Consider the following 14,299-nt stretch of genomic DNA (forward strand, 5'->3'; position numbering starts at 1 on the left):
TTGATACACAGATCAGAAGGCATTCTTGGTGATAAGCCGTCCTCATAGTTGAAGACTTGAAAAGGAGATGTCTCCAAAAATAGGATATTCTGAAAGTCCCATAACCAAAGTTAGGGGAGTCTCTGGAGGTAAGGTTGTTTCCAAAAACCACACAACAAGGTATGTCCATAGTCTCATAACCTGCAGTCAGGAAAGTCTTTGAAGATAGAAATGTAAACCCGAAAATGGCTCAGGTCTGCTTCAAAACTGGTATGAATTTAATTGACTTCAAAGTTGCTGATTTTCTCTTTCTTTCTTGTTTGTTTTTTGCTGGACAATGGGGTTAAGTGACTTGCCTAGGGTTACACAGCTATTAAGTGTAAAGTGTCTGAGGTCACATTTGAACTCAGGTCTTCCTGATGGGGGGGGCGTGCTCTATCCACTGCACCACCTAGCTGCCCCGAGTTGATGATTTTCTACATGTGGAGCTAGGTTTACTCTTGGTTACCATAAAGGATTGTTGTTATATCAAGCCAATATAGCCAGTCCTCATACAATTCTTCTGGTTACCAGGATAATTTGGGGGGCAGGTGAAGGGTCCAGCAAATCAAGGTATTCATTTTCACACCTTGTAAACATCCAGCTGCAAGTATGTGTCTATTATCCTCTTTGCTGATATTGAGGCAACAAGAGTATTTGAAAGTCAAACACCTCTGGTAAATTGGCATAACCTTGGAAGAGTCAAGCTAGACCTGATGCCGATGTTATGATCTAGCACACCTTTGTGCTGCCTTAGGCCCCTTTGGTAGTTTGATGAAATCTATGGACAAAATACAAAGGATTACAAAGGGAACCAATTATATTGAAAAGAATTATCAAAATATTTGAAATATTTAAAAGGTTCACAGATCCTATGTTAAGAATCCTTCATTTAATGGGGGGAAAACACTAGAAAAAAAAGCAGTAGACCTAAGATTCAGGAACTGTGTAACCAAGTCATATAACCTATCTATGTCTGTTTCTTCAACTTACATTGTAGGAGTTGTAATTCCTTTTTAGCACCAACATTCTCTTAATCTATTCTGTTGTTGTTCAGTTGCATCTGACTCTTTGTGACCCTCTTTGGGGTTTTCTTGGCAAAGATACTTGAAATGGTTGCATTTCTTTCTCCAACTCATTTTACAGACGAGGAACTGAGATAAACAGGGTTCAGTGACTTGCCCAGGGTCATACAGCTAGTAAGGGTCTGTGGTTCAGAACTCAGGTCTTCCTTACTCCAGGCCTGGCACTACCTAGCTACCCCTCTTATTCTATGTAGGAAATGGTAAAATCCCTCCTTCAAAACATGTGTTAAAATTGAAAGCAGTAGTCACTTCTTAGGACTGAGATGCTGGTTCTGTGGTTAGAATATGTGTGCTCTTCAGGGAAAGATAAAAATTGCCTGAAACAAGTAGCGAACACTTACAGGAGTTAAGAGTATGGCTCTTAGTCTCTCTCAACTATATGGGAGTAGGTTAAACATGTTATCTGTCCTCTTTCTGGTATTTACTGCTTTTCTTTCTCACTATGAGGAACAGAGAGATGTGTGCAGCATTTTGTATTGTGAGACTGCTTAAGTAAGAGCTTGGCTTGAACCAGTCAGTGACAAGCATTAATCGCTATTAGAGTTGGGAAGGACCTTAGAAATTATTTTATAGGTGAAGCCACTAAGGTGACTTATCCGGAATCACAGAATCAAGACTAGAACGTAAGTCTCATTCCCATTCCAGATTATTCCTATTACATATTCTCATTTGGGTTCTGTTCATTGGGCATCTGCTACAAGTAAAACACGGTACTGGGTTCTAAGAGGAAGCACAAAAGAATCAGAAAGCATAGGCCCCTCTAGGACTTACACTTAAACTGTGGGAGAGAAAAAATCCGGCAAAGAAAGTGCCAAGAGCCCAATTATTAAACCGACAAGTCAACACAAAGAGGATGTGAGAGGCTCAGGCTGGCTGAATATCCATATGAAAGGCCAGGAATGTGGCTGAATAGGAGACACAAAGACTTAGTCTCCTGGATTTAGATCAGTCTTTGTGCATTTCCTCAGTCTTCCGCTCTCCTGGAGAGCAGAAGGGATTTGGGAGTGAAAAAATTGGAGAACCCCCAAATTCATCCCAGAGATGTTTGGTTGCTGTTGGTTAAAGGCTTTACTTGGATAATGATGAGATGTAGTGGAGCCTTCAGGGCAGGTACAGGAAATGCTTATTTCCAGCTAAGGTGAAGTTGCCCTTAGAGACCCAGGCCCAAGGGTATTAGTTGGCCTGGAAGTAGTAGCTTTATAGCTTAATGACTTGGGTGCCTAGGGCAGAAAAAAAAAAATCTGTTAGAGATGCAAGGCGTTCCAGCAGCGATTGTAGCAAAGGGACCCGCCACTCTGTAAAGGAAAAAAAGTTGAGTGTTTTCTAGGATTGTTGCTGGTCTTGGGTTTGAAACAAGGGTGGCTGCTTTTCTCAAGGGAGCTAGAAAAAAAGAAGCTTCTGCCTTTTGAACTAAAAAAGTATGGCAGAACCCACTCTTTTTGTTAGACACAGTAACCAAGGACTTCAGCTGAAGCCAGAAGCTGCAAAAGGCCCCACAGCCATCTGCTCAGTGCAGCAATGACCCGCAGAGCAGCGTTCATCTGAGGTTGTGTGTGTACTGGAGAGTTCTTGTCTGGGGGAGATCCATAGGGAGGAGGTCCAGTGGGAGCAGGGCAATGACGGCACTAGACAACGTCAACGGCTGCTCTGCTTCGTAGGGGAGAGAGCTGACAGGGGGCCACACAGCACTTAGTCCATAGCGAAGTCAGTCCAGACAGTTGATCAGTCGGTCAATAAGCATTTATTAACCGCTCACTATGTGCCAGGCACGGTGCTTAGCACTGGGCATTTCTCTCCAGTTTATCCTGTATATATAGCTTGCTTGTACAAAGCTGTTTGCATGTTGTCTCCCCATTAGATTAGGAGCTCCTTGAGGGCAGGGACTGTCATTGCCTTTTTCTGTATTCCTTGCTCCTGGCGCATAGTAGGTGTTTACTAGATGCTTGTTTTTTTAACTAAGACCTGCAAAATACTTGTTGCACTGAAGCAGACAGACGGGAAGGATCGCATGTGTCATTTGCCCCCTTGATTTGAAAAGACAGGGTGAGGAGGCTGCAAAGGGGAAGACGGGAGTGGGGGGCGAGACCCCCTTTGTGGAGTCTCTTCTGTGTGATGGGCCATCTGTTCTACCGGGGCAAGGACCAGCGAGACCCTGGCGCCCCTTCCCGAAGCTGCTTGGAGCTGTGGGGGTTTTGTTGCTTTGGGTTGTTTTTAAGCGGGAAGGTGAGCTGGGAGCAGGTCTGGTTCCTGTCGCTTGCGCTGGAGACACGATTCTGGGGACCCTGGGAGACTGGCGGAGGGACGACTAGAAGGGAGGCGCTAGCTCTTGTCAAGGGGGCAGGCGGGGAAGTGGGGGGGGGGGGGCGGGACGTGGCTCTTGGTTGCACCGGCTCCGGTTCCCCGCAGGGGGCAGGGTATTGATGTGGGAGGGCAGGAGATGACAGGAGGCGGAGGCTCCAGTCCTCCGCCAGGGGGCGGTGTGGGGCCGCCGCGGGCGGGATCACGTGAAGGCAGGGAGGGTGGGGGCAGGACGGGGCGGGGCGGTGCTGGGGGCGGAGCCTCAGCGCCGGGGGAGCCGACCGAGAGCCGGAGCTGGGCTCAGACAGAAGGACCCGGGGCCAAGGCAGCGGCGGCTTTCGAGGCGGAGCTCCGCTGCGCTCTCCGTCCTCGGGCCTCGGCTCCGGCTCCGCAGCCGCCGCCCTGGCGACCCCGGCTGAAGAGGGCGCCCCGGCTGGGCCGGGCTCGCCGCCGTGCTCTCCGCCCCTCGGGCCCGGGGCGGGCATGGAGCTCTTCCAAGCCAAGGATCACTACATCCTGCAGCAGGGCGAGCGCGCGCTCTGGTGCAGCCGCCGGGACGGGCGCCTGCAGCTGCGACCCGGTGAGCGAGGACCCCCCGCCCGGCCCGGGCGGGGCGGGGCGGCCCGGGGGCTGACTTTCCCCTCCCGCGGGCTGGCAGGGGGGCGGAGGGCGAAGTGGGGGCGGGGCAGGCGCCCCCTGCCCGCTCCTGCCCGCTTGCGGGGACCTGAAAGGGGGGGCGCGCAGGGCTGGGCGGTTGGCTGGGGGTCCGCAGCCTCTGGGCTCTTGGCGGGGCGATCGGCTAGTATCCCCTGGCACGAGGTGAAAGGTCATTGTCTCTTAAATGACCGCGTAGTGGCGGTGATGACCCGCGGCCAGGTTTGGGGGTTTGGAAGAGGGATGCTGTTTCTTGGGAGCAAGGTCCTTGGAATTACAATTTGTGAAATAAAGGTTCCGGGAGGGAAAAGGATGGTCAAGGTGTAGTTTCTTTTTTTCTTTTTTAACCCTTTCCTCCCTGCTTTCTTCAAACCCATTTCACTCCTCACACGAAGACTTGGCATAGTGTCCTTGAAAAGAGGAAGTTCGGGTTGTGCCTCTTAATGAATCAATTGGTCAGATACCTAGCTTTCCTTTATTACTGAGGAAGGGGTTTGTTACCCTTCTCCCCTCCAAATTTACATATTAAGATCCGAGATCTGTTTCTTAGAAAACACCCACCACAAACAACCTCTATCGCAAAGCAGGTTACCAAATCTCTTTGTCACAACAATTAAAATTCATTAGTATACACCCACAAGAATCATATGATGAACTGGAGGTGGCAATCTTGAAAGATGGTATCTTTCAAGGGTGGGCCTAACCCTGTGTGACTCTTCTGTTTGGGAATCAGTATTTTGGGGTGATAAAATGAAAGGTTTTTGTTTGCTTGCTTTTAAAGGTGCCTTCTTTTCTGGAATCTTAGGCAAATAGCCAAAATTGAAAGGTCCAAATTTAGATGTTCTGTCTTCCACTTGTAACGTCAGGCAAGAAATGATCATGTCTGTCCATCTGCCTATTCCTGGCAGCGCTGGCAGGAAGTCAACCCTGTTGACATCAATTTTAGTTTCTCTTCCCCAACTTTAAAGGTGTGACTTATTGTGATTACTGCTGTTTCCTGATGCTTTGTCACTTTTGTGTTTTAATTTAAAAGCACTTTTTCTTATGTAATGATTATACTGAACATTCCAATATATTTTAATTATAGCATTTTATATGACTACTCTATTGCTGTTTGTGGGTGTCCACAAAGTATTATAAAATGACATTGTTTAGGGATCAGCCTTGTTAAAGCTGTAGTTATTTTGTTTAGTAGAAAAGATTCCTGAATCGTGTCCTGAATCATCATTATTTTAGTTTTCATTTTGAGAAGTTCAAGATTAAAAAATATCCACAATGAAGTAAACTATAGTCATTTTATTCCTAGGTTATTTGGCTAATATGTTTATCTTTTCCTAATATTATTGCATTAATATTTACTCTAACAGTAAACTAAAATGTAATTTTTAAAAAAATGGTCAGCCTGTAGTAATTTTGTTTCTTATACTTTGATCCTATAGATTTTTAAAAACAGCTTTCCACAATATAACTTTTCAGTTTTCTAAGATTGGTACATAAGTAGGATTTGTTTTAAATTGCTAGCAAAGTTCATGATGTATATATCTGAAAATAATGTGGACTTAGTACCAAATATTACTTGCTTTGTTTTTTGATGATCAGGCAACCCTAGGAAATAGCCTGATATAGTTGTAAGAATGCTGAATTAGTAGAAGTCACAAAACCTTTGTTTTATTTTCAGTCTTTTTATTCATTGACTAGCAGTGTAGTCTCAGACAAATCATTTAATTTCTCTAGGTCTAATTTCAGTCATTCCATAAAATGAGGATATTCTCCTATGTGATTTCTAAAGTCTCTTCCAGTTCTAATGATTGCCTCTAGGTATTAATTCAGGGGTTCTCACCTCACGTAGAACATTAACCTAGATCAAAGACTGACCTTGTTGAAAAGGTCCAGAAGGCCCTTTCTTATGTCCCCAGGGTCCTTTCTGAGATTTAACTTTCATCATGATTTTTTTTTTTCTCTTATTAACTGCAGTTGAACAAACATCTGTTAAGTACCTGCTATGTGCAAAATACTTTGTTAGGTACTAGAGAAACAAAGAGAAAGTCTCATTGGGAAAGTCTCTACCTTCACAGACATTTTATTCTGCTTGGAAGATATATTCAACAACACATAAATATAGGTTAATGTGAGGAAAAAATTGTTAAGTGGAGAAATGGGGAAGGTTTTCATAAGGAATTTATGTTTTGAGGAACAATTAGAATTGAAAAGAAAGTGAGGTGGGAGTGCATTCTAGGCTTCAGTTCAGATAAGAAATTAGGGTTGAATATATAGATTAGGAATCATCTGCATAGAGATAATTTAGTCCATGGGAACTTCTTAAGAGTTGGAAGATGACCCAGGAGAGAGACTTGAGGAACAACTGTGCTTAGAGGACAGAAGATGGGTAAAAAACCTGCAAAAGAGACTGAAAAGGAGTAATGAGGTAGGAAGAACCAGGACAGAATAGTGTTAATGAAGCCAGGGTAGGAAGAACCAGAACACAACAGTGTTATTAATAAAGCCAAGGGGAAAGGACTACGAAGACAGAGGAGATGATCAACAGTTTTAAAATTTGCAGAGCAGTAGTTCAAGGAAGATGGAGAACTGAGAAAAACTGTTAAATTTAGCAATTAAGAGATTGGAAGCCTCAGAGGGCTTTCAGTAGAGTGGAGTTAGAAGTCAGAATGCAATAAATTGAGAAGTGAGTAAATTGAAAAGTGAATGTAGTCAATGAAGATGATTCTAGGAGCCTAGCAATCACTCACCAAGCACATAAGCACTTACTATGGGCTATGTGCTAGGCACTGGGGTTAGGAAGACAAATATGAAACATTCCCTGTTTTTAAAGAACCTACACATGTGTGTGTCTACAGAATAAATACAAAATAAATATGAGGTGGCATATGGAGAGAGGGCAGTGGCAGTTGGAAAGTTAGGAAAGGCTTTGTGTAGAAGGTGAGTGCTTGAGCTGAGTCTAGAGAGAAGTAAAGAATCCTAAAGAGGTGGAGGTGAGGAGAGTCCATTTCAGGATTTCTGAGCACAGCCTTCACAAAGGCCTGGAGACAAGAGATGTGATGTCCTATGTGGAGAGCAGCCAAGAAGACTTGTTTGACTGGACTGTTGAGTGTAGAAAGGGGAGTAAGGTATGTATAATGAGCCTGGAAAGGTGGGTTCCATCAGATTGTTAAGGGTTTTAAAAAAACAAATCAGTCAACAAGTATTAAGTGCCAGTTACGTGACAGGCATTGTTTCAAACAGAAAAGGTCATATTTTATCCTAGAGGCAATAGGGAAACACTGGAGTCAGACATGCTCTTAAAGAAAATCACTTTGGCAACTAAGTGAAGGATGGACTGGTGTGGCGAGAGATTTGAGGCAGTGAAAAAGAAGAGAGAGGATATTAATTTTAGGGTTTGATGGAGTCAAGTAAACGGTTTTTTAAAAGTTTTTTCTGAAGTCTGATGTCCATAAAATTCTGTTTTATGTGTTGTTTTTGATAATGATGGGATCATTGAAGTTATTTCTGTTGTATCATTTGAGGAATTTTGTATGACTTGACACATCCATGAGAGATTCTTTGGTAGAGGAGATGCTTTAAGATGGCATTTGTAGTCACCAAACATTTATTAGTAGTGGGATCTTATATTTTCAGTCAATTGAATGACTAACGATGTAATCTATTGTAGCTTATCATTTGTGAAAGTCTGCCTGTTTTCTTCTCTTGTTAGCTGAGAATGTCCTCAATGTTGTGAATAGATAATTCTCTTAAAAGATTTTGTAGAGATGGAAAAATAGGCATATATGTTGATAGTTATTGATTTTTTTTGTTAATAATAGTTATTGCTTATTTGTTTCGGTCATGTCCAACTCTTTGTGATCCTATTTGGGGTTTTCTTGGCAAAGATACTGGAGTGGTTTGCCATTTCCTTCTCCTGCTCATTTTACAGATGAGAAAACTGAAACAAATGGGGTTAAGTGACTTGCCCAGGGTCAAGCAGCTGGTGAGGTCATATTTGAACTCACAAAGATGAGTCTTCCTGATTTTAGGCTGGCTATCCACTGCACCATTTATATACCTGTGAAGGCTCTCCCCCTCCCCCTTTAGTACTTAGGTCTGACTTTTTCCATGAGTTTTGTAGTCTCCTTTCTTTAGATATCTTGAACTAATCCTTCAACACATTCCAAACTTTTACCTCCAGGATGGGCTTCCTTTGTGTATACTTGATTTGGGCAAATTCCTCTTCTCATCTTTGTTTTCTTTAATGCTGTTTCTACTTCATAGACTACACCAGAAACTTTAATTTTAGAGTAACATTATGGTGGTTCTCTGCCTTGATAGAGAAAAGAGCGTCAGAAATCTTTATAGATCTTTTCTATTTTTCATCCTGTGTCTTCCTTTTTAGTCACTTCCTTAGATGTCATTGGGTTGATTTGGCTTATTCGGAAATCTCACTTGATTTGTTTAAACTTGTTTTTCACTGTTTTGAGATAGTATGATTTCTTAGTCTTTCCTTCTTTTCCTCCATGACATTACACATTTCAAAAATCTTATCTTTTGTTTTTATGTCATCTTCATTTCTCCATAAGATTTTATAGTGTTGCTCTTGGCTGTCATATTTCTTTACTTGGCAAGGAGATCGTTTGCTGGCAAATAATTTATCTTGTTAAAATTCCTTAGGAAATGGTGATAGTCTGTGTTGGTGTCTGTTCTCTTGTATTTTTCCATCATTAGCCTGTGTTCAGTAAGTCAGATTATATTTACTTATAGTGCTAATGTTTCTCTTTGTCGTGAAGCATACTCAGGACAGTGTTCAAATTAAGGTGGGATTGCATATAGATAATGAAGTGCTCCAGATGAATCCAGTATAATGTTACCTCAAAACAGAATCATCAAGCCTAGAACCTCCAGAACCTTTTAAATATAACCTATAATCACTCAAAGGTATTCAACCTAATAGTCACACAGGAACAAACAAATGAAATACAAGTACCTATTGTTTAGGAAGTATCAGGAAATATATCTTTGATAGATGCTGTAGATGAAACTGGGCCTGAAATTGAATTGATGGAAAAGTGTATGTTAGGGAAAATTGTTCTGTGCTTTTAGTGAACCCAGACTTCTCCCTGAAGCAAAGATCTAACTTCTTAACGTCAATATTTTTCCAATGGTGCTATATGGCTACAAATCATAGAATATGACAGTCTTCTACAGAATTACATTTATGTGTCTCCTGACGGTCAGTGGAAAGCTTCATGGTATGTGTGAGTAGCCTGCAACATATTACTGACAATTAAGAGAAGCAGGAAAAAAGTATGTTCTCAGAGATGTTCAGCCAGGAAAGGAACTGGGTTTGTATAGCCAGAGCCAGGAATATCAGATGGAAAAGCCATGTGCTCCATTGACATCTATGAAGTGTCACAAGATTTAGAAGAAGATCCATAACACATTCATTGAAGACATGGACAAGGTCTCACAGAATGAGAAATTGTGTAGGGGTTGTGATCTTGAGACAGCCATAATGATGAGGTCACAGATCTATAGAAATAAGCTTTTCAAGTTAAGAATAAAAAACCCCAAGGAGAGATGCCATTCTGATATGGTAACATAGATTTCCAAAGTTATTTGGCAGCGGGAAGCATGTCTCTAAGATTGTTATTTGTTGATCGGTTGATGATGTGCTTTGGTGGGAGGATTTCCCTGTGCCATCGAAATCACTGGCCTGAACCGAAAAATAAAAATGACTGGATTAACTTCTGCCTCTTGGGCTCTCCCATGCTTTGTTTTGTTTTTTACTTTAGTCTTTCAGGTAGCAGGTACATAAAGAATGTATGGAGAAGTGACCGACTCCTCTGTTTGACATTTAAAGACCTTTGATAAAGATTCCAGCTTACCTTTACAGCCTTGTTTTACGTTAATCTCCTTCATGCACTCTCCAGTCCAGTCAAACGAGCAATCTTACTGTCTCCTACCCATGACATTCCATCTCCTGTTTTTTTGTGCCTTGTCCAGGATGCCTCCTTACACCTGAAATGTAATCTCCTTCCTCTTCTCCACCTCTTAGAATATTTTGGTTTCCTTTAGAGCTCAGCTCACAGCTCATGGAGGAGGTTGTTTCCTGATTTCACTCCCTTTTCCCTCCTCCAGCTGCTAATATTTACCCAAAAAGTTACTTTGTATTTATTTTATATGTACTTAAATATATATATTATCTCCCATAATATAATGGAAGCTCCTATAGGACAGGGATTATATTTTTTTTCTTTTATCTTTGCTATTTCCCAATAGCTAGCAAAAGGGTCTGGTTCATAGTGGATACTCAATAAATTCTTATTGACTGATTAATGTGGGACAGAGGGTGGTCATAGGAATTGTCAAGTCAAAAATGTTGGAGAATCATTCCTCAGTCTAGTGATAGTAATTGTACAGCAGTGCTCAATAAATGGCAATAATGGACAGAAACAATTTTCCCTAGTAAAACAAATTAAATTTTATAAAATATTAGCTAGTTATTTTTTGCTAATAAATGAAAATACCATATTTTTTAATACTTGCTTTGTGAATATATATATATATATATATGTATGTATGTATGTATTTTGCTATCAGTCCTTGAAGGAAAACTCTAAAGTATCCTATACCCTCATTTTGGGTCACACTATGATTTTTTTTGGGGGGGAGGCAATTGGGGTTAAGTGACTTGCCCAGGGTCACATAGCCAGTAAGTCTCAAGTGCTTGGTCTGAGACCGGATTTGAACTCAGGTCCCCTTGACTCCAGGGCCAGTGCTCTATCCACTGCGCCATTTAGCTGCCCCTCATTAGATATATTTTGCAGCTTTCTTATGTCCATTGTGTATCTGTCTACTTACTCATTGCCTTTTGGAGTATCTATAATTTTGATTCTTGGGAGATTTCTTAGTTTTTAGATTTTTTTTTTAACCTAGACTTGTGATTTCATCAATTTAGGGAACTTCCTTTACCATTGCAGATTAATATCTACACTATCTCTGTAACTTAGGGTGTTGGAGAATTTCCTGGGTCCCTTAGAGGTTCAGTCCAGGGTAACGCAGACAGCGTGTGGAAGAGGTCTGACTTGAATTCAGGTCTGGGATTCCACAGCTAGCTAATTCTCTATCCATTATGCTACACTTGTTGAATTATTATCCAGTGAAAAACTCTAGTGAGTAAATTTTATCTTCACAACTTCTTAAAACCAAAAATGGACAGGTTAGGTAGAAAGATCTTTTAATTTATTTCTGAAGGAAAATGGAAATTCACAGTATTTGAGCTAGAGGAGACTTTAGAGACTTATAATACGACCCTTTCATTTTGTTGAGGAGACAGAGGACCAGAAAGCCAAAATATCTTTCTCAGTTGTTGTAGTAGAACTTTGCAGAAGGACTTAAATTGTTTTCTCTAGTCAGATATGTTGAGACAACTTGAAAACTCAGGGTCATATTTAGAAATTACTGAATAATTACTGAATAATGTAACTAATGAATTCTTTCTGCATACCATTCTGTATCTGGTATAATTTAACATCTTCTATTTCTTTAATATTTTCCTTTATTCTGCTTGAAGTCAATCTGCAGTGGGAAAGGAAGATACTTTCTCTGGGCCTTCTTTATACTAAAGAAACCTCAGGCCCAGTCCCTCTCCCTGTCCTATTGAGAATAGAGTTTTGTTTTTTTGTTTTTTCTGAATTACATCCTGAAGGAGCTATGTTTAGGTGTTGTTTATTTTAAGTTCAGCTTTCCTATGGATAACATTATTGCCTTAATATGAGAATGCCTCTTGATGCTTGCTACCGGTCCAGAACACTCTGACTCTGAGAGTTCATGCATCTACCTTGGATTTTTTGTTTTCATATTTCTTAATATATAAGATATAAAAGTGTTACTTTAGTTAGTATTCTACCACCCTATCATACTGTTAATTTTAATTTTATTTAATCAGTTTTTTCCTTTAAAGATTCCTCTTATCTAGACTTTAGATTGGTTAAATATCTGGAGTTTATTTTTAAGGAAGTCACATGGTCATCAGTGAAACAAGGGAAAGATAGCATGTTGTTGTAGAAAGAACATTGTGCTATGTTGCCAAGCTTCAGGTTCGAATTCTAGTTCTGTCACTCATTAGTGTGTGACCCTAGGCAAATCACTTCTCTTCTGTGGGTCTGTTGCTTTGCCAACAAATATTTGGGAATAGATGTGTGAAGTAGCTACCTTAATTGAGGATAGATAGTCTTCAAAACCTCTTACCTTAAGAGACTAAATGTTGTTGAATAGAATCACTCATAAAAAGGAAGAAAGGGAAGTGGGAAGAATCATGGTGAGACAAATATGTTGAAAGGAGCTTGTGTAATTAGATTTTTGTCTTAAATAGATGCAGACTAGTAGAAGTAGAAAAATATCCCAGTACTGCTGAATTTTTTTTTCTTTCCTCAGAAACCAAAGGCTTGTCAGGATGCTTTACTATACTTTTAAAATCAGGTTTATTGGGGAAGAGGATGTTTCTGTTTTGTATTTGGACTGCTGTCAGTAATTGTATGGCTTAATTAGCTATATAAGGTTTTACTACTGTTGACAAAGATGTTTTCTATTTTATCTCTTGTTATGAAAATTATATCCCTGAGGCTATGTCTAATATGTATGTTTAGCCACCATGATAAACACAATGGATAGAACATTGGGCCTGGAGTCAGGAAGACCTGAGTTCAAATTTGGCCTCAGATATTTCCTAGCTGTGTGACCCCTGGCAAATCACTTAACCCTGTTTGTCTTAGTTTCCTCATCTGTAAAATGAGCTGAAGAAGGAAATGGCAAACCACTCTAGTGTCTTTCCCAAGATAACCCCAAATGGGGTTATGAAGAGTCAGACAGGACTAAAATGACTGAACAACAATAACAACTATCACCATGATAGTGTTTCACATTAGGGTTGTATTAATGAAATAATTTTATATTGTATATGCATCACTCACTCAGCATCCATTTATTAAGTACCTTCAGTATGCCAGGCACTGTGCGTGACATTAAGGGTACAAAGCACAAATGAAATAGTGTTACTTTGGGGAGACAACATGTTATACATATGTATCTGCAACACACAAGGTGACTGGGTGAGGGAGAATATTAGCATTTGAATTGAGCAGGAAAGGCTTCCTATAGAAGGTGTGCCTGAAGGCGACCTGGGAAGGAAATGAGATTCTGTGTGTGCAGGAGAGATGAGGAGGAAGTGTATTCCAAATAGAGGGGTGTTGCCAGTGCAAAGACCAAAGGCTGGAGATAGTGTTGTGTATAAGGAACAGCCAGAAGGCCAGTGTGGTGCTGTAGTGTAAAATAAGGAGAGTAATGTATAACACAGTTCTATATAAACAAAAGAAAGATGATTTAAATAATTGGATCAGTCATTAGTTTTTTTTTTTTTTTTGGGTAAGGCAGTTAGGGTTAAGTGACTTGCCCAGGGTCACACAGCTAGTACGTGTCAAGTGTTTGGTCTGAGGTCAGATTTGAACTCAGGTCCTCCTGACTTCAGGGCTGGTGCTCTATTCACTGCGCCACCTGGCTGCCCCTAGTTGTTGCTTTTTTTTAATCTTTCCTTCCATTCCCCTTATTTTTTTCTTACCAAAAAAAAATCTTTTAAAGATTGATTTTGGTGTGGAAGAAGAAATAACTTTTGGTAAATATATACAATTAAATATCTTATACCCATAATCTGTAATTGAAGACATTTCCTAGTGGAAATGTGGTCAAAAGATGTGTACAGAATTTTTGAAGAAGGAAATAGTGTTAATAACTTCAAAAAGCTATTCAATTTGCTGATAAGAAACACAAAATAATTTTAAGATGTTACCTTTCATCATAAAATTTGCAAAAATTACTTAAAATGATCAAATTTAATGTTTTCAGGTCACAGCTGAGTGGACATGCTTATTATCATCATATTAATATATATGTTTAGAGGTGGGACCTTAGCAACTATCAAACCCCCAATATCTTGCCTTCATTTTACATCTTAGAAAACAGATTGGGGCCTACAATTTTTTTTACTAAGTGGCTAAGATTTAACTATATAAGGTCTTATTGTTATTGTCAAACGTGTTTGATATTTTATTTCTTTTTTGTTATGAAAATTATGTTGCCCAGGGATACGTAGCTCATCTTCTTAACTTTAGCTTTAAGTTTTTCACTCTAAGCACAGTGCCATTATAGGCATTAGGTGGTGAAGTGGATAGAGTACTGAGCCTGGAGTCAAGAAGGACAAG

General features: G+C 40.4%; 1 protein-coding gene and 1 pseudogene across 1 annotated transcript in view; both read left to right on the forward strand.

Annotated features, from left to right (window-relative positions):
• The window catches only part of LOC114026180, a 30,732-nt pseudogene extending 27,936 nt beyond the window's left edge, over nucleotides 1-2,796 (forward strand).
• A 1,088-nt stretch (nucleotides 2,797-3,884) lies between these two features.
• INPP5F (inositol polyphosphate-5-phosphatase F) overlaps nucleotides 3,885-14,299 on the forward strand; it is a 92,477-nt gene continuing 82,062 nt past the window's right edge. Inside the window, exon 1 of the mRNA XM_027839836.1 lies at nucleotides 3,885-3,981. Coding sequence (XP_027695637.1) covers nucleotides 3,885-3,981 — 97 coding nt within the window. The remainder of the gene's footprint in view (nucleotides 3,982-14,299) is intronic.

Source organism: Vombatus ursinus, unplaced genomic scaffold, assembly GCF_900497805.2.
Source record: "Vombatus ursinus unplaced genomic scaffold, bare-nosed wombat genome assembly UNPS02014833.1, whole genome shotgun sequence".
NCBI classification, from domain to species: domain Eukaryota; kingdom Metazoa; phylum Chordata; class Mammalia; order Diprotodontia; family Vombatidae; genus Vombatus; species Vombatus ursinus.